The sequence below is a fragment of the Solanum pennellii genome, chromosome 4 (assembly GCF_001406875.1).
Source record: "Solanum pennellii chromosome 4, SPENNV200".
NCBI classification, from domain to species: Eukaryota; Viridiplantae; Streptophyta; class Magnoliopsida; order Solanales; family Solanaceae; genus Solanum; species Solanum pennellii.
This window is the reverse complement of record NC_028640.1, coordinates 200,973-220,696: the sequence shown is the minus strand read 5'-3', so window position 1 is coordinate 220,696 and position 19,724 is coordinate 200,973. Positions and strand designations below refer to the sequence as shown.

The 19,724-nt window shown below is 31.3% G+C and overlaps 3 protein-coding genes across 5 annotated transcripts; 2 read left to right on the top strand and 1 right to left on the bottom strand.

Annotated features, from left to right (window-relative positions):
* Positions 1-4,745: 4,745 nt before the first annotated feature.
* Positions 4,746-8,636, top strand: LOC107017800 (phosphatidylinositol 4-kinase gamma 5). The gene is made up of 2 exons (XM_015218069.2): positions 4,746-4,911; positions 6,142-8,636. The coding sequence occupies exon 2, from the start codon at positions 6,442-6,444 to the stop codon at positions 8,362-8,364; it is 1,923 nt and encodes a 640-aa protein (XP_015073555.1). The 5' UTR covers positions 4,746-4,911; positions 6,142-6,441; the 3' UTR covers positions 8,365-8,636.
* A 1,152-nt stretch (positions 8,637-9,788) lies between these two features.
* LOC107017304 (DNA-3-methyladenine glycosylase) lies at positions 9,789-12,554 on the bottom strand. Its single transcript, XM_015217566.2, has 5 exons — positions 12,165-12,554; positions 11,162-11,219; positions 10,972-11,055; positions 10,247-10,388; positions 9,789-10,140 (listed from the first exon to the last, which is right to left on the bottom strand). The coding sequence occupies exons 1-5, from the start codon at positions 12,439-12,441 to the stop codon at positions 9,862-9,864; spliced, it is 840 nt and encodes a 279-aa protein (XP_015073052.1). The 5' UTR covers positions 12,442-12,554; the 3' UTR covers positions 9,789-9,861.
* A 2,266-nt stretch (positions 12,555-14,820) lies between these two features.
* Positions 14,821-19,264, top strand: LOC107016107 (DNA (cytosine-5)-methyltransferase DRM2-like). 3 transcript variants are annotated; one of them, XM_015216591.2, is made up of 10 exons: positions 14,821-14,949; positions 15,810-15,874; positions 16,046-16,192; positions 16,293-16,392; positions 16,476-16,519; positions 16,888-17,040; positions 17,286-17,412; positions 17,541-17,632; positions 17,766-18,485; positions 18,569-19,264. In XM_015216591.2, exons 2-10 carry the CDS (start codon positions 15,872-15,874, stop codon positions 19,004-19,006), a joined length of 1,824 nt encoding a protein of 607 aa, XP_015072077.1. In that variant the 5' UTR covers positions 14,821-14,949; positions 15,810-15,871; the 3' UTR covers positions 19,007-19,264. The 3 variants fall into 3 exon arrangements, with proteins under 3 accessions (XP_015072077.1, XP_015072079.1, XP_015072078.1); XM_015216593.2 differs by having other exon boundaries at positions 14,837-14,949; positions 15,837-15,874; XM_015216592.2 differs by lacking the exon at positions 14,821-14,949 and adding an exon at positions 15,396-15,509.
* Positions 19,265-19,724: the final 460 nt, after the last annotated feature.

Here is a 19,724-nt window from a genome sequence, read left to right as displayed (position 1 = left end):
GAATCCTAACTTCTTTTTCCTATCTTGATCTAGCCTCCTTTTATAAAGCTCAAAATGATAGAAACTTTCATAGCTCTTTTCGAGAAAGAATTGTAACATGAGCAAATTTTAAAAACTTCTATCGAAATCTATTTGAAAGGAAGCAATAAAATATTTAGTTTGAGGTGGCTATTAGTTGAGGTCTGAGAATGTCATTTTTGACCATTTTTAAAATGTATTTAAATAGTTAAACGGGTGATTGAGGACGTCATTTTTATTCACTTTATTGTTCATTTTACATTTTCTTCGTTTTTTGATTGTTTGAAACTATTATTTTGTTTTATAGTTAATATTAACAATGGACATGTAGCTATTAATGTTCAGCTACAGTTTCTAGTCATTTGATGTATTTATATATAACTATATATAAAGTGTATACATTATTGATGCATTATAGATACAATGTCTCTCTCTATATATAGAGAGAACATTACGTAGTTGAAGTATTTTTTCTTGATAAAAAATTACGTTATGTATATAAGACATTTTAAAGAAATTTTATGTATATATATTGATTTTTGTATCTCCTAAATACAATATTAGAGGTTGACTCAGTAAAGGACCTGAGATTAGAGAAAATTTTCACTAAAAGAGTTCAAAAAATATATTTAAAAAAAATGTATTGAGAGTGGGATTCAAACTTAGACTTTAGCAGCACTAAAACAACCTTTAAGCACCCACCATAAATCACTGAACCAATTAATCCACTTGTTTATTGGGTGCTCTATGTTAATTTTATATCAATGTTTCTTAATTTCTACATATATATATAGTCCAATACAAGTTAATAGGTGCTCGACAAACTCTATGTGGGTCCGCCTTTGGATTGATTTAGTGATTGAGGAGTTCAAAACTCGCGACGAAACTCCAAAATCAAACCTTAGACAATCTTTTTTCTCAAAATTCAAACCTCCTTAATTGAAATTCTGGATCTATCATTAAAGATATATATATATATATATATATATATATATATATATTACTTCTAACTTTTTTGAAATGAACACAATGCACACATATTTATCTCGTATTTTACGTTCTTTGTTTTGTTTTTTACACACACCATCAACGTATAAAATATTATACATATATATACAAACTACTGCCTACTGCCTACTGCTTACTGCCTATTTATAAATTATCACGTAACATATATTTATCTATTTATTCAATATTATACAAATTTATAACCTCTTTATGCATATTTAAAATAATTAAATATAAATATTACATGAAAATAAATTAAATAACACAATTATATATTATACTATACGAGTCATACATAGTTTCAAATACAGTGTCTAGATACATGGGTCTGATTTGAAGAAGATAAAATTGATGAATGGCAGACAGGCACACAGATATAACTTGTATTATATATATATATATATATATATATATATATATAAAATACGTATAAATAGATAAAAATCCAATCACTATCGTACGTAGTACATATAAGACAGAATAACTTAAAAGGGCCCAAAAGCACAAAGCAGGAAGAATCGCCCACTGGAATACTTACCTTAATTCTCTAGATGAACGGAGTCAGGATTTTTATTTTATGAATTTAGATATTTATTGACTTATGATATATAATTAAAATTATTTAATTTCATCAGATTTATCAAAGAAAGTGATGTTATTATTAATCTTTATAATCTATATAACTACTATGATGTATTCTCTTATTCATATTATATTCTACTAATTATCTTATAATACATCAAATAAAATTAGCTTGTGGAAAAAAATCTTACACATATAAAAAGTGTTTTAATCTCTTTATGTTGGAATATTATATGAAATGGATGAGAAGTATTATATTTGTCTGTATGTATATTTGGAATTGTTTGAGTTTTACTATTATTAGACTATTATATTTTAAAGGAGATAAAGTAAAAAAATAAAGTATACTATTCAATCAATATATTATATAGTATAAATAAAATAAAATTTGAGGGAGAATCAATTATTGATGTATTTTAATTATGATATCCTCATTATATTGTTCCTCAAAATCAGCTACTTTCCTATTTGCTGATTTAGCCTCTATATATGCATACAACTTGTCTTTATCAAATTATCTTCTCTTCACTCACCTTTTTTTATTTTTTATTTTTAAATTTTTGTGCATGCACATTGAAATGAAAATAATACTTACTATTATCGCTAAAAGAAAATAATGTGATACGATGAATAAAGTTATTTATTAAGAAGTTTTGAATATGATTAAAATTTTTGTATAGAATGATAATAAGAGAAAAAATAAATGACTGATGACATTGGTAAATTAAATATATTAACTCACTAGAATTGTTTTATTCGTGATAGGATGAATCTTTCTTAAAATAAGTTTAATTAAAGCATATTAGTTTGAGTCGTAATTATATATGAAAAAAGTTATGTTAGAATGCATTTTTTTTCTTGAATAAACTTTACATAACATAAGCTAAAATCAATAAAATTTCTATCAAAAAATACGAGATATCGAACGAGAGAGGAAAAAATTATACTTAAAACATTCTTATATCTATATAGCAAAAAGAAAAAAAAATGACGTTTGGAATAATGCAATTTCAAATATTTCTTTTTTAATTTTCCTAAAAAAAGGTATCCACTATTCCTCAAAACTAGGGGCAAATGTGGGGTACAAAAATAAAAAATACACTAAAAAGAGATGGCCCTACACAAATTGTGAAGCTACGAATTACGATAATACTGTATCTGACCATATAATAAATTAATAATACGTAAATTTTAAATAATATTTTTAATTGTCATAATTTATTTTTTAGAGTTAAATTATAAAAATTTTGACTAACATATTATAATGTATTTTTCATAGTATCGACATGGAAAAAATTGTAATTTTATAGTAGTACTTTTCATATTATTTTTGAATATCTAAATTTTCTATTTAAAATATCAAATTAATGCAATCTAATTTAACGTTAAAAATTGATCAAATTAACTTTAAAAAAAATTAAAAATAAAAATGGACGAAAAAAGTATAAAATTCTACATAACTTTGTACTGTTTATATGGCAATGACAGTGGAAAAGGAATAAGTAAAAAACGAGAAAAAATCACAAGAAGTTTGAGAGAGAGAATTTTAAAAATACATGAAGATTAGCAGTAAATTTTTCTCAACAATGTTAGGTATTTTAATTAATTTTCAGTAGTTGTGACATTTATTTCGCCAAAAAAAATATAAAAAATGTAAAAGAAAAGTTTTAAATATAACGTTCATCTTAAATTATCTATCGTAATTCATATTTTAATAAAGTTAATGAAAAAAGGACATTTTGAGATTTAAATGAGGATAAAATAATAAATAAGTGCTCCTAATTAATATATCTTTAAAAAAATATATAAAATAAAAATATGATAAATAATTTGAGACAAATAAAATAAGATATCGAAGTTTTTAAATCGACTTACTAATACCTGTTTATTAATAGGTCTGACGAAAAGGAAATTAATAACCTTTATTGTTAATTTGACTAAATCCAATGAATCGAGTTTAATATATACTTCTTGCAGTTTAATTTTAATGTACTAACCCACCTGTGAAAAAAAAGATAGCCAGTATCTTATTATTTAAAAATGTTGCACTTTTTTTTTTTTATAATAATTAACAATAATAATAACACTAACACAATCTTATAATATCCCCATATTCTGTTTCTGTAAATAGTTTGAGATTCTTTAAATTAGACAGATAGATAAGATTTTCAGAATTAATTGTAATACTTTATTTTTATTGCTAAGTGCCAACTTGATGCTCATTTTGCCATCGTTTAATTGAGACGTGTAATATAACATTATTTTTTAAAAAAAAAAGATATTTTTATTATAATAAACTTTTCGATGATTTGTTAATCGTGTTTTCTTTTAAAATAATTAAGATAATATCAAATTATTAATAATAAGTCGTAAATAAATACTTGTTCGTGATATTAGACAATATTAACTTTCTAGAATAATAATTTAGACTGGTTTTGTTTACATTTTGATAAAAGAATATCTCTTAGTCAATGAAGACATTTATTTCATACTAATATTCAAAATTAAATTTAGTTAATTAGTTTGACAATAGAGTCTCATCATACTATCCAGATAAAATTATCTAAAAATATAAATTATTTTAAACACACATTAACACTCTAGAAAAAGAATTTAGACATATTCTTTTCACGTTATTATTCAATAAAAGAATCTGGACTATATCTTAGTTAATCTTCACACAAGAAATCAAGAACACAGAAATAATTTTTTTTTCTAACATTATTTAGATAATAATAGCATCAGATTATTTTTATAAGAAAAAAATAATAATATCAACTCAATTTTAATTAAATTTTTTACTCCAAGTAAAATGTAAAAATATCTCTGTGGTCCCCAGTAGGGACATTTGCGGAAATTCACATATTCCCTCTGACCATGCCACGTCATTTTCTAATCACATACCTCCATGTCACCATCTCTCATTCATCTTAGCCGTTGATTTATAATCTAACGGCTGTAAATCCATTATTCCAGATGCTTCCAAATTTTTAAACCATAGTTAGTTAACTAACCAAACCATGATTCCCGCAAAACGTGACTCCACTGGTGGAGAATAAACCATAGTTAAGTAAAGGGTAAAAATGGAATTGAATATATAGATACACATGCATATATATTAAGGAAGCCATAAAGAAGAAGCTGAAAGCTACAAACAGCAAAAAAGGAAGAGAAAGGGGTTTTTGGAGTGAATCATAGCCGTTGAATCTTCTTTGTATCTGAATCATACGGTTGAAAAGTTATCTGAATCTTCCATCGCCGGCGAGCTACAATAAAGGCATTATCCTCAGATCTGTTTTTCCGGTAAGGTTTTGTTTTGTTGCTTCATTTCATTATGATGATTTTATTCCTGATTTAATGGTCCTTCCATGTTCGTTCTGGTTCATCTGAGTTTTATTCGCATTTTATCTGATTTTTTTTTTCAGTTATTGAATGAAAATGAGAGTCAATCGTACAGAAGAGTGTAATAAATGATTATGTTTTTGAGAAATTAATTTAGATTGGTTGTATTTGAAGGTTTTGTTACATGATTTGAGTTTACGTGTTCAAGATTTGTGATTTTTGTTTTTGTGTTATTGAATGAATGTGAGAGTGCTACAGTTGAATGCTAAGTTATGTTTCTTAATTGTTTGAATATCACTTTATTTAAGCAATAGCAGAGTGTTAAGGAGTGTGATTTGAGTAAATTAATTAGATTCGATGAATTTTGTGTATTTAATGTGTTTGAAATGAGGCCTAGTTTTAAGTGTTTGTAGCTGTGATGGTGGGGGTTAGCAGGTAGCCGGTGGAAAAGATTTAGGTTTATGCAAGCTGGTTTGAACCCCATAATCATCTTTAAAAGGAAGAAAAGATTGGGTCTTTGTATAAAAAATCTATGTTTTTGTAAATCTTTAGAAATGAGAGATTGAGTACTAGTAATAGGAAGAGTGTTTATAATTACTCAAAAATCACGTTGTTTTAGCGGAAAGCAGTGTGTTTTGATAGGAGATAGTGTCATCTTGCGAGTTTCAGTTTCATGTGGTTTACAGCTTAGCATTGATTGTGAGCACAGAATAGATGCTTTTCAAGATTTGAAAGCTTTATGTTAGTTATGTTTTTTTTTTCTTATTTCCTAAGTGCTGAGGAACTAGAAAATTAGTGACAGGGTCAGGAGCCTAGTGCTTACCATACTGGTGTCATCTGCAAATCAGTGGATCTGTTTGTATTGGGTTTAATTTTCATACTGGTCCAACTGGGTAGAGCTGTAGTAAGCTTGAGTTTTGTTAGGTTAGAAAAATATGGATAACCAGCCTAGTACAACTGGTCAAATACACCACCATAACTGTGTTTTAATCTCAAACATGTCGGGGAGCTGATGTAAAAAAATTCCTTGCTGTTTCAGTGAATGTCACTTGCATCTTTTTTATATTTTCTATTTGGTTGTTTTGGTCATCCATGACATGAATAACCTTGTAATGCTCTAATAACATTTCTTGACTAATGGCATGAATTATTCCATGTTGTATCCTTATTTTGTTTTATATCTCTTTACAGATCTTGTGCACTGTCTTATCCACATCATAAGATGGCTCTTCTAATGTAACACTTGAGATTCTTGATCTCTTGCTGTACCATATTTGACGTGATAGTGATCTTTGCTGTTGCCTGTGGCATCATCTGGGTTGGTTTTGGTTCCTGTTTGCACATTGATGATTGTGTCCAGATTGAATCATTTCCTGACGTGCTCACAATCCGCCTCTGAGTTTGGTGCTCAACCGAGAGTGTGTGGAAAGCTCTCTTCTGCCGCCATCTCTTTTGTTGATTGTGACACCCAACTGTGTTTCTCTATCTTTTATGTCTCGTAACCTGGATAATTGTCCTGTTCAGACCCAGATGGCTGTGGCAATCTTTAAGAGCCCACTCGGCGGGGAGTACCATGGGAAAGCTAGGATGGAAGGGAAATCGACTGGGAGGAGACGTGTCTTTGTTCAAACTGAGACTGGTTGTGTACTGGGGATGGAGTTAGAACGCAGCGACAATGCACATACTGTTAAAAGAAGGCTGCAGCTTGCACTTAACTTTCCAGTTGAGGAAAGTTCTTTGACATTTGGTGATAGGGTGTTGAATAATGACCTAAGTGCTGTTCGGAACGATTCCCCTCTACTGCTGACAAGGAACTTTATGCATCGAAGTTCATCAACTCCATGCCTTTTACCCACAGGGAAGGATCATATCCAACCAAGAGATCAAAGTGGTCCCATTGAAATACTGGGAAATGTAGGTCGCTTTGCTGAGACAAAGCAACTTATCCAGGAAATCGTGAAGGCAATAAAGACTGGAGTAGATCCAATTCCTGTTCATGGTGGACTCGGAGGGGGGTATTTTTTCAGAAATAGCAGAGGCGAGAGTGTTGCTATTGTTAAGCCCACAGATGAAGAACCATTTGCGCCAAACAATCCTAAAGGATTTGTGGGCAAAGCTCTTGGGCAGCCAGGCTTAAAACGATCAGTCAGAGTTGGGGAAACAGGGTATAGGGAGGTTGCTGCGTATCTTCTTGACACTGATCATTTTGCCAATGTGCCAGCTACTACATTGGTGAAAATCACTCACTCGGTCTTTAATGTCAATGATGGTGTAAATGGAGACAAGCCTCACAGCAAGAAGCAACCTGTGAGCAAGATTGCATCTTTTCAACAGTTTGTTCCCCATGATTTTGATGCTAGTGACCATGGAACCTCAAATTTCGCTGTTGCTGCAGTGCATCGCATTGGAATATTAGACATTAGGATTTTTAACACAGATAGACATGCAGGGAATCTTTTAGTTAGGAAGCTTGACGGTATTGGACAGTTTGGTCAAGTAGAGCTCATCCCCATTGATCACGGGCTCTGTCTTCCAGAGAGCTTGGAAGATCCGTATTTTGAATGGATCCATTGGCCCCAGGCATCCATTCCGTTCACAGATGATGAACTTGAGTACATAATGAAACTTGATCCTATCCGAGACTCTGATATGCTACGAAGTGAACTCCCTATGATTCGTGAAGCTTGCCTTCGTGTCTTGGTCCTTTCCACCATTTTTCTCAAGGAAGCTGCCGCTTATGGTCTCTGTCTTGCGGAAATTGGTGAGATGATGACCAGGGAATTCCGTAGTGGGGAGGAGAAACCAAGTGAGCTTGAAGTTGTTTGTTTAGAGGCAAGAAGCCTGATTGCTGAGAGGGAGATTCTTTCTCCCAAGACTGAAGTGGATAACGAGTTTCAGTTTGACATAGATTGTGAAGATTCCGGATATGAGTCTAGTCCCAAATCAATCCCTCAGGATTTCATGAATAGAAACCCATTTCATCTTCCAATTGGAGGAAATGGCTGCTTCCCACTCTCTAAACTAGATGAAAGTATTGAGGAAGTGGAAAGTGACGGAGAAGATGAGAAGAGCTTTAATTATGTTCCTGCCCCAGCAAAGAACATTGCTGTGTCAAAACTTTCAATGTCTCTCAAGAACACCAGCTTAGGTGAGAAGAAACTGAAATATCCTAATATCTCAGGAACAAAACCAGAAAACGGCTATCTGGCTAGTTCCTCCTCTGGACATCGTAGCGCAAATGAGCAGCTTCCTGCAGGTGTCACCTTTGTGAAGCTATCAGATATGAATGACGTCGAGTGGGGTTTGTTTCTAGACAAGTTTGAAGAGCTTCTTTACCCAGCTTTCGCAAAACGCAAGTCTATCACCCTTGGTCAGAGGCAGATGCAAAGGCTTGGAACTTCTTGCCAGTTTTGAAAAACCGAGGTATTACTATATTAAGTTTATGCGTAAACTAAATAAGACTGAATGAAGTTGTGATAGAATGCGGGATTAGGAACAACGTTAGAATATGCTGTAAATATTTTTGGAGACAGCCGAGTTGAAGGGCTGAGTAGAATTGGTTGTAGATTTTCTGTTTTCTTGTTGACTCTTTGTTAGATAAATAATTTGTAGAATGTAATTTGAGAAACGAAAAGTTGTGTACATATTCTTATGATACATTTTGATTACCTGTTTAGTGGTTTGTTTGTGTTGTGTCTTTTGGCATATTTGTCATGTTAGTCCAGGTTGTATATTTGTATTCTCTTTCAGGTGGAAAAAGTAATAGCAACACCATTATTCTTAAGGCAACAAAAAAGTGCAGGTTGGGTCCCTATAAGAAAACCTGTTGCCACTTTAATGATTGATAAAGTTCAAAACTAAACATCATTGAAGAAAAATCAAGTGGAATCCACATAAGAAGGTAGTACTTACTAATTAATTTGATATTGAGATGTAACTCAAATCAACAAAGGTGAAATATGCCCTTCTTTTATTGATATTATAGGAAAGTCGGTTTCAAAAACAAACTTGATTGTTTTAGTGAAATATTATTGTAGTCGATATTACCTTTTACTTTAGGTTATCATGTACTTGTTACTGTTTTTCTTCTCTATTATTTTCAATATTGCATTTGAAAATTCTCTCTACCTTTACTTTGGCCATTGTGTACACACTATCGTAGCTCCATAAATTTCACTTATGTAACTTCATTGAGTATATCATTATTATTGTTCGTTTGATTGCTTATCAATCATCATCAAACCCTATAAAGATGATAATATGGTAAAAGATACCAACAAATCCGTCTAACTCATGATAAGTAGGACAGTAAAGTATAGTTTGTTAAGTGTTGTCGATTTGTTGGGTACAGCTAATCTAAGCTGAAAAGACAGATTTTGATGTTAAAAAGATAAAAAGAGATAAAGCAGATAAGATAAGATTTGGTGCAAGTCTGCATCAAACTGGATAATTTTTCATAAACACAACCTTTCTACATATATAGACTATGTGGGGGTGAGCATTTGTTTTTATTTAATTATCCCTTGCAACTTGAGCTAGAGGGAGTGATAAAAGTAGATGCTCAAGTCAATGATTAGAGTATTTCAATTTAATAACATAATTATATTTTATGACATATGCTTGTACCATCACCAGAAAACCACTTCATGCATCTATATTTAAGTATTTTTTTTAATGAAAAGATGGATACGCCTCGACTTTGAACAGGAGATAAATGAATACCTTGGGTTGAGTTGTAGCATAGGAGGCTCAATGCCCCTATCTTTGTAGGTAAAGGGATTTATTTTAAATTGTAGCTACGAATAGTAATTTTTGCTATATTACACCACATAAATTTGTCTTAAAAAAGGTTGATATATTAAAAATTCACTTACAAAAAGAAGATTTTTTATTTGTGGGAATTATTACAATTTAAACATGCCTCCAAGGTCTTTCAGCAAGATTAACACATTGTTTATGTCTAAAACAATAAATCAAATGATCATTAGTCATTCCAGCAGCTTGCATGAATGAATTAATAACAACTGGACCAACATGTCTTAATCCCCTCTTCACTAAATCTTTGCTAATTGCTTCTGCTTTTGGACTTCTTAATGGTACATTTCTTGCATTTTTAAATCTGTTAATTATTGCTTTATAATTCATATGGTTCCACATGTAGCAACTCAAAGATCCAAATTCCTCCCCAATCTGCATAATAAACAAATCAATTTCACTTTTAAAAATTACTAATCCATGAATTTATTGTGATGGAGGCAGAGTAGATAAAATTTATGAATGCATAATAAAGACTTGCCTTGACTATGCATTTGGCGTTGTTAACTATTGATCTAACTCTATTTTCAGCCAACATGAGGGACACATTGGACACCAATTCATTAATATCTTTCTCTCCCATTTCAGCCACTTGCTTTGCATTGAATCCAACAAAGGCTTCTCTGCATAATTATAATATTATATAATCATCATAAGGAATAACGAACAATATTTTATTATATTATGTATATATGTATATAGGACAGTTCGGTGCATTATAATTTTTACTATACGTGGAGTTTGGAGAAACTCTGAATTGTATAAGGATTTATTGTACACAGTCTTGTTTTATATTTCTGCAAGAGGTTGTTTTCACAAGTTGGACTTGTGACCTCTTGATCACAAGGAAGTAACTGTACCAGTTACGCTCTGAAATGCACCATTGAAAATTGGAATCCCGACTTTAATTTGATAGGATACATTTCTATGGCCACTAGATTATTGGTGTATTGTTCATAACTTTATCCTGCATTTCTATAAAAGGTTATTTTCACGATTTGATCTTGTTACCTCCTGATCACGTGAGAGAAATTGTTTTCTTTCTCTAAAATGCACTATCTAGAATTTGAACTCCTCCCATCTTTAATGTGACAAAGATATATTTCTACCACTAGATAATTGGTGCTTTGTTCATTGTATATATAGTAATAATATTAATAAATACTAAATAAATTTAAAAGCTACTAACAAACTAGAAGTATGTACCTTATTTGTTCCCTTATCTTTAAAATTTCAGTCCAGTTGAAATCCATCAACAAGCCAGCCAAAGAAAGTAACTCAAACAATTGACTGCAGTGTGTGCACACTTAGGTCTCGTTTGATCATGAAAATTGTTTTTTTTAAGTGAAAAATAATATTTAAAATTTTTTGGTGAATTATACATTAGATTACTTACTGGTCATCATAAACTGGAACACCCCAGCATTCATCATGGAATTGCACATAAACCTTATCTGTATATATATATACATAGCAAACTCAATGAGTCTTTTAATCTCCAAAATTTACTTTGGTACTTAAGAGGATCAATAATCCAATTAAGTTGTACTTTCATGTCCAATTGTGTTTTGTCACTGAAGAATATAATGTACTATCAAGGCATATAAAACACTACTAATTAGTTATGAAAAAAGAATATATGTAATATTATGTATACTAACATTTTCTTTTAATGTAAAATAGTTATAATTGATCAAATCGAGATGTATTGAAAATATTCTAGAAGTTGGCTCAAATTACTAGTTTTGTTTCCGAATTATTGATAGCCTAAAAACTCTCTTTTACTTGGCTAATAAAACTTAGATACAACCTGATCTGCCACATGACATAACAAGTGATTTCAAACTCTTATTAGAGCATGAAACTCTTATTTAATGAAAAACCTAGAGAAGTGTAATTGAAAACATCCCTAAACTTGACGAGAATTTAAGGGCGTATTTCACTCATGTTGCAAGATCAGAGGCATATTTAAATTCAATTCGTCAAGAATTTTGTGTACTAGTGATAAATGTTCTTTGACTTTAATGATAGATTTTCGTATACAAATCTGAATTAGTCGTATTGCAAAACACGTATCATAAATTAAATTATGTGAAAAGAATAATATGATTCAATCCCAAACAAGTTGATTCAAAGAAAGAATATATATATATATATATTGTTTCATATCAACAAAAAAAACACTATCAGAAAATAAAAAATTGACCGATAAAATTTCTTAGCGAAACAACAAAAATCTAATGCTAATAATTTCCTTTAGCTACGATTTAACGACAAGATTATAAGAAAATTCAATTAGCTAGAAGCCTTTTAGTGATAGATTAGCTATGAAATTTTGATAAATTCCATATTTTCTTTGTAGTGAAATGATAAAAAGAGTAATGCTAGATGAAACTTACCTGTGGTATTAGTTATCCAGCTACACCTCATAAGCTCTTTCTCATTAGGACATGGAATAACTTGTGGAACAACAATATTGTTGTCTAGAATTTCTCTTTTTTTATGATCCAATGGAGAAGAAAAATCATTTATAAAAGTTTTGTGAAGCTCTATTGGGTAAACTTTTTTCAAATGTTTGGATAAATAAAACAAGTTATTCCCATAATTATTGCTAATTATAGACTCCTCTTTATTGTGTTTCTCTATTGCATATCTTCTTGCATTTGGCTTAGACATCTTTCAAGATGAAAAAAACAATAAGCTAGCCTTTCAAATTTCAATTAAATTTTGTACATGTAAAGTGGTTGATGTATACTATAATGTATTTTTGACTTTTATGTGATGGGAAAAGTTGGTTAATTCTATGTGAATTTCATTATGGAGTACCTTCTTATATACTTCTATTCAAGCTACTCTTTTTGAGAAAATGTTTTAAGAAAGGAAAATTGCAATTTCGATCCTCAATTATTGATGAATTCTTATTTTTGGTTCTACTGATTTTATTATTTTTCATGCAATTTTTAAGATTTTAATTTTAAAATAGTAAAATAATTTATTTCAATTTAATTCCAAATTTTAGTGAAATCGACTAATGATAAGTATTCTGAGACGTAAGGAATAAATATTTTTGGTCAATTTACATGAGGGATATAACGTTTTTAGAATTATATTATCCTCATATTTGAATCAATTGAAGGTTAAATGTGTTTAATCAGATAATTATAAGGATAAAAACATGAATTTATCAATGTTTGGGGGTCTAAAATACAAATTCTCTGTTTAAAGAAATTAAGAAAATAAATTGAAGAAGTGGTTGGTTGGATCTTTAAAAATTATTGAAAACTTGACTGAGTTTTAAATTCCAAGTGTAGGAATTAGTCTTTTCAGAAATAAAGATTCCTAGTCCTTTGAATTTATTCTACCATAAACTCAATTATTTTAATCTTACAAGTATTCTGAATTAAAAAATGTTTTAACAAAATTAAAGTAATAAACAATAGAAATCATTTAACATAATACAAAATTTAGTTGAATTATCAGAGATACATTACATCAAATATAACGTTTTTAGCGGCAATTAATTGATAATAATAGCTAAATCGTCGTTATATGTATTTTTAGTGACAATTAATACATTTTATAAATGTCTTTGAATTCAATAACAATTACCTAATATCGGTAAAAGTTTTAGTACTTTTTATTAATATTTATTTTTGTTACCACTAAAAATAAGTGAGAAGGCAATTTAATTAGAAAAAGGATTAGTCATTTTTAATTGTTTATAGTTTAGTAGTCACTGTTCAGAAAATGTCAATATAAACCTATAGGTTTTTTTTGTTTGTGTGTGTTTAGTGCTAATTAAAATGTTTGTACAGTGTCCTGTCAAATCAAGAACTTATACTACTAATAAATTTGTGTTCTTTTACTAATAATAAATCCATGTTTGCTTCATGCATGTTACTTATTTCATCAAAAATTAAGTCCCAACAACCTATATGCTTTTCTTAATTTCCCACACTACAAATTATGACAATGAATAATGTTTTTCTGTATATATATAAAAAAAATACTATAAAATAGTAGTAATGTATCATTCAATCACAACAAATACTTTCAAGAAAATGTAAACCAATAAAACATTAGTTCAAGTGTTCACCTCAGTGCAAATGGGGTTTTAGACCTAATACCATTATTTAATTTGACCACAAGTACTAAGGAAAAAAAAACTATTTTGGCTGCACTAATGGTGATTTATTAAATATCCTCTATTTCATTGATATATTTTGTGCTACATTTTTTTTGTATACTTATGGTCTAAGGGGTCATTTTGTACGAAGATTAATAATGCAGGGATTAGTAATGCAGAGATTAATATTGCAGGGATTAGTAATGCAGAAATTATTTTTACCAAGTGTTTGGTTCAGTGTTTTCCACCTCATGTTGTGTTTGGATTAAACTTTATAAAAGAACTTCTTTCCAATTGTACCCTTGAATTATTACGCAATTGGTTTAAGGTAAATAATTGTCGGACAATATTTTTTTTTATGACCTTTTAATTAGCTATGAAAAGAACATTTTTACTGTCATATTTGCCTTTTTTTTTTTACTTAAATTATTTGAGGATAAATAATTGTCATCTTAGTAAATTGAGTCCTTACAAATGTCAATTTTCAATTTAAAAAAAAGATAAACTATCAACTTTTAAAATTAAAAAAACGATTAACAATAGTAAAATTAAATAAACCATCTACATTTTCACATAAAATTACAAATTGTAATTTTAATATGTATTCAATCTTATAAGGGATACACAATTAATACGGTTAAAATTAATTAAAAGTATAAATTCTATTTTTTTCTTAAATAACCTAAATAAAAAATCTATTAAAAATATATTTTTATTTTTATTTATTTAAGATAGAAATAAAATCTATATACACAGAAAAAGCATATTATTATATGTATTAATTAAAAAATCGAACCAAATCGAGCCATGTGTCATTGAATAAAGAAAGTTAATTTGCTAATATGGAGACACGTGTACCTGCATTAAAACAGGTGGTGCTTTCAAATGACTACTCTGTCCTTACATGTTTGGTTATCCTCTCTTTTTCTTTTGCTTTGTGAAAAAAAAAAACTATTTTTTCATCATTTTCTACACTTTTACTCTGAAAAAAATGCATGTAATAACAATATAATTCATCTATTTAGGTAGCTAAGTATATCTCCGATAACTAAATTTTGGTAAGTATTGGTTGATTTTATTAATTTTTTTTGTTAATAATTGCATGCATCTGTTTTGTTAATTATATAGTTTGTGTTGATTAATTAGTTTGATCGATTTGTTTGCAATGGAAAATTTTGTGATAATTTTTCAATATTTGGTTAGTTATTTTTTACTGTCAACAGGTTTATGACTCTGTAAATAGAGGTTTATAACTTAGTAACATGTATAATATAATGTATAGTCCTATGAGTTTTGAGAACATGTATAATGTAGTCCTACGGGTTTTGAGAGTTTAGTTTATTGTAGCTTTGCCCTGGATCCTGTATGAATCCCACATCCACACTAGCCATATCAATATTTTGTTGATAGATAATGAAAATTTGTGGCTAATTCGTCACTAAGTAGGATTAGTGACGGATGTTGTTGTTTAGCTATAAAATTTGTCAGTATTTAGCTAGTAAGATTGTTTTAAATGTTCGATTTTTAACTCCTTGTTCCTTTGGAGTCGGAACCTTAAGGTTAGGAGTGAGGGGTGCTTATGATTCGGGCTTCAAATGTCTGTGGAAGCGAATTCGTGGTGAGCTAATAATTGATTTTGCGGTCATGTTAAATTTATTAGAAAATGTATCCAGTATTACTACAATGTGCTGGTAAAGTTTTTACCTGCATTTATTAGTTAATTACCATTAGATTCAATGTCGTTAATTAATTGCTACTAGAGATCATTTTTGATGTAGTGTATAAGTGTTATGTCTTCCTAAATCCTGCTCATGAAGAAAAATTTGATTTCGAGTTTTTTGTGTGAGATTTGATTTTGTTGCTCTGTGGAGCTGTAATGTCAGTATCTCACGTTTACGTAACTTCTGGTGTTATGTAGGGTGATGATTTATTTTTGTTGCTGCAGAGTTCGGAGTTCTTTTTAAGGAATTACCTTTAAAAATGGTAAGTTTTATCTCGTTTCTCGAGTCTTTAAGACTGCAGTTTTTTTAATTTCATACTGGTCATAGATCAGAAATGGAAGGTCTATGGTCCTTGTTTATTCATATTTTGGTAAATGACAGAACGATATTTGTTCTTTGTTTGAATTTCTTTTGTTTTTTCAATCGCGTTCAGGATAATAACTTTTCTGGAGAAGACAATGACAGCATTGACTGGGATACTGAAGATGAATTAGAAATACAAGAAATGCCGGACGCAACATTTTCCTCGTGCACCAATTTAAGAAGTGTTGGATATCATACCGTTAGTGGTCATAGGGAGGTATATGCTTTAATCCTTATATTCGATACCTAGTGATATTTCTTGTCGATGAACATTGCATCTAAATTTATGGCCTCTTTTGGTCTTCTCGTACGTGAAGGCAAGATCATCATCAGAACCATGTCAATCTAAGTTCATTCAACAATTTATCGTGATGGGATTTCCTGAAGAGTCTATTGCAAAAGCGATAGAGCAAAATGGTATTTCAATTGTCCGAGTCTTTATACAACTAAAAATTTGATTTTTCAATTGTCGTATTGATGTTGTTCGACTTGTGACACAGGAGAAAATGAAGGTTTGGTGCTAGATGCTCTTTTGACATTCAAGGTGTGTAATATCTGCATAATTATATTGCCTACCACTTTTTTCTCTTCTTAGCTGCCTATACGTTCCGCCACTTGCATAAGGTTGTTTTAGATCAGTCAGCGGTTTAAATGGACGACTATTAGAACCGATGACGAGATTCTCTCATTTGAACGTTTCCGTAGGCGATGACTCTGCAAATGTATGATGCCAATTGTGTTACGAATATGCTGGATTCTTATCTGTCTTCATTGTAATGACGACTTTCTTCTGTCGTTCCATTTTTCACCAGAATAGAAGAGGAAGCAAAAACAGAAAAATTATGATCTTTGTAATTTGCATAAACTTTAGTACCACAGATCGTACTTTTTGTTTGTCTTTGGATGTAGCAGGCACTTGAAGATTCTCCTGAAGAACAGCCGAGTACGAGCACTCAGATGGAACCCTGCATTACTTCTGATGATAGCTCTTCCCAGTACAATGAAAACTTTTTGGATGATGTTTCTGAAGATGATAGCTGGTCCTCGGACTCGGACAATTGTGTAGTATGTTATCCTCAATCATTACTCTCCATTGTGCTTTGCACTGTCTAGTTGTGGCGTAAAAATAGTCGATCTGTTTGTCTTTTTTTCAACAATATACATCTAGTCATTTTATTCCGCCTATCTGTTCATCGACTAATACTTCTTTTACCATCAAGGATGTTTTGCTGGTCCTGAATCCGGTTATGGTTTTATAGGCACAATTATGTAAAGCTTTACTGACATTTTCCGTGTTCTATGTGTGATAGAATTCTGCTAAACAGAGCTACTTGAATGACGACAACTGTTCTTTGTCTGAAAACGAGAAGACATTATTATTCCTAGCAAATATGGGATATCCCGCGGAGGAGGCTTCCATCGCAATGGAGAGATGTGGTGTGTATAATTTTTTTTATATATGTTTTTCTCCTCTGCAATATACCTAAATATCTTTTTGGAATCGCGATACCTTTTTTTTTTATTTCATTTCCAGATTATAAAATGTCTTCTTCACAACTTTCTAGGTCCAGAAGCACCGTTTCCGGAGTTGATAGATTTCATGTGTGCTGCTCAAATGGCAAGAGAAGAAGACGTCTATCTGCCCGAAGATGAAAAGGTCTGTGTTCCTCTTGCAGTATTTTGAAATGGACTCCTGTGATGTAACAATCTGTTTTATTTTGTTCGCATTTGTAACTACATATTTGCAATATCATTTTTCGTTGAATTGATGCATCCTTCCACTGGGGCAGCCAAAACTAAATAGTGGTGGATACAAAAGGAAGATGTATAATGAACTTCGCGTAAAGAAAAAGCAAAGGGCGATAACTGATGAAGAGCCAATTCATTTGCCCAGACCTATGATTGGATTCGGGGTTCCTACGGAATCCTTACCAGCTGTTGTGAAAAGAACTCTGCCAGAGCAAGCTATTGGCCCCCCTTTTTTCTATTATGAAAATGTTGCTCTTGCTCCGAAGGGTGTGTGGGACACCATGACAAGATTCCTTTACGATATTGAGCCCGAGTTTGTTGACTCGAAATATTTTTGCGCTACCGCAAGGAAAAGGGGATATATTCATAATCTACCAATTGAAGATAGATTTCCTTTACTTCCACTTCCTCCACGTACCATTCACGAGGCGTTTCCTCTAACGAAGAAATGGTGGCCATCGTGGGATACCCGAACAAAGTTAAATTGTTTACAAACATCTATTGGGAGTGCAAGGTTAGCTGATAGAATTAGGAAAGCTATGAAAGCGATGGAGAACTTCGATAGTGAGCCACCGTTGATGGTGCAAAAGTATGTTCTAGACGAATGCCGGAAATGGAATTTGCTGTGGGTTGGTAGAAACAAAGTCTCTCCTTTGGAGACTGATGAATTTGAAATGCTAATGGGATTTCCACGGAATCATACCCGTGGAGGAGGTATAAGTAGGACCGATAGATACAAGTCGCTTGGTAACTCGTTCCAGGTTAGCCACATAAGCCTTAACCTTCTTAAAGTTTATTTACTTTGTTAGAATGAGTCTTAACATGATCGAAATATTTTCATTAGGTCGACACAGTGGCATACCATTTATCGGTGTTGAAAGACTTGTATCCAAATGGTATAAATGTTTTATCACTATTTTCTGGAATTGGCGGTGCTGAAGTTGCTCTGTATCGTCTCGGTATTCCATTGAACAATGTGGTTGCCGTAGAGATATCTGAAGTTAACAGGAATATTCTGAGAAGCTGGTGGGAGCAAACAAATCAAAAGGGGAATCTTATAGATTTCCATGATATACAGCAGCTGAACGGAGACGTCTTGGAGCAAATGATCGATTCAATTGGAGGATTTGATTTAGTAATTGGCGGAAGCCCCTGCAACAACCTCACTGGAAGTAACAGGGTGACTAGAGACGGACTCGAAGGTAAAGATTCTTCTCTATTTTATGACTATGTTCGGATAGTGGACTTGGTCAAATCCATTATGTCTAATCGTAGAGTGTGACGAAAATATGTTTTGAGATTCTGAACTTGGAAGGCAACAAGTAAAAAGTTGTCTTTGATTTTGGTTTGTACATATTGTTCGTGGTAACAGTAAAAGGGTGCACAAAGTAACTCTCTTAGTGCCGTCCTAATATAACTGTTGAACGTTCGTGGAAGAATGAACTGTTGAACTTCTCATTGTAAACGACATTAAATGACGTTGAAAATGGGTTGTCTTGAACTTGTGATTTTCGCTTAGCTCATGAGCAAACCCCTAAAATGTTGTCGATGGAGCGAAAACTCATTAAAATCTGTGATGTTTTGTTCATGGGGTGAAAGGTTCAAAACCATTTACTATTTTGAATGTCTCTCTTCTAAATCACTCGAATTAGAGGTGATGAAATTTGTTATAATTCCGTCCAATCCATTTAAGTTTGGGCTAGCCATCTAAGATGTGGGCTTGAAATATAGCCCAAATTTGCATATGCAAATACTTCTTGCAATATTTTGGTTTGTTAGAAACTTATAAATAAATGTAATGAGAAAACATTTTGAGCTGTAGTTGAATTCAAACCCTGGTCTAGCGGATGGTTCCTCTAGGAACCTCATGTTTTTCATGGGTGCACAGTTAATCATATAATATTTTTTATCAGTTTCTCAAGACGTGTACACAATTTTTTTCGAAGTCAATGGGTGTACGTGCATCCCCACCAAATCACGTGGGCCCGCCAAAAACAAAT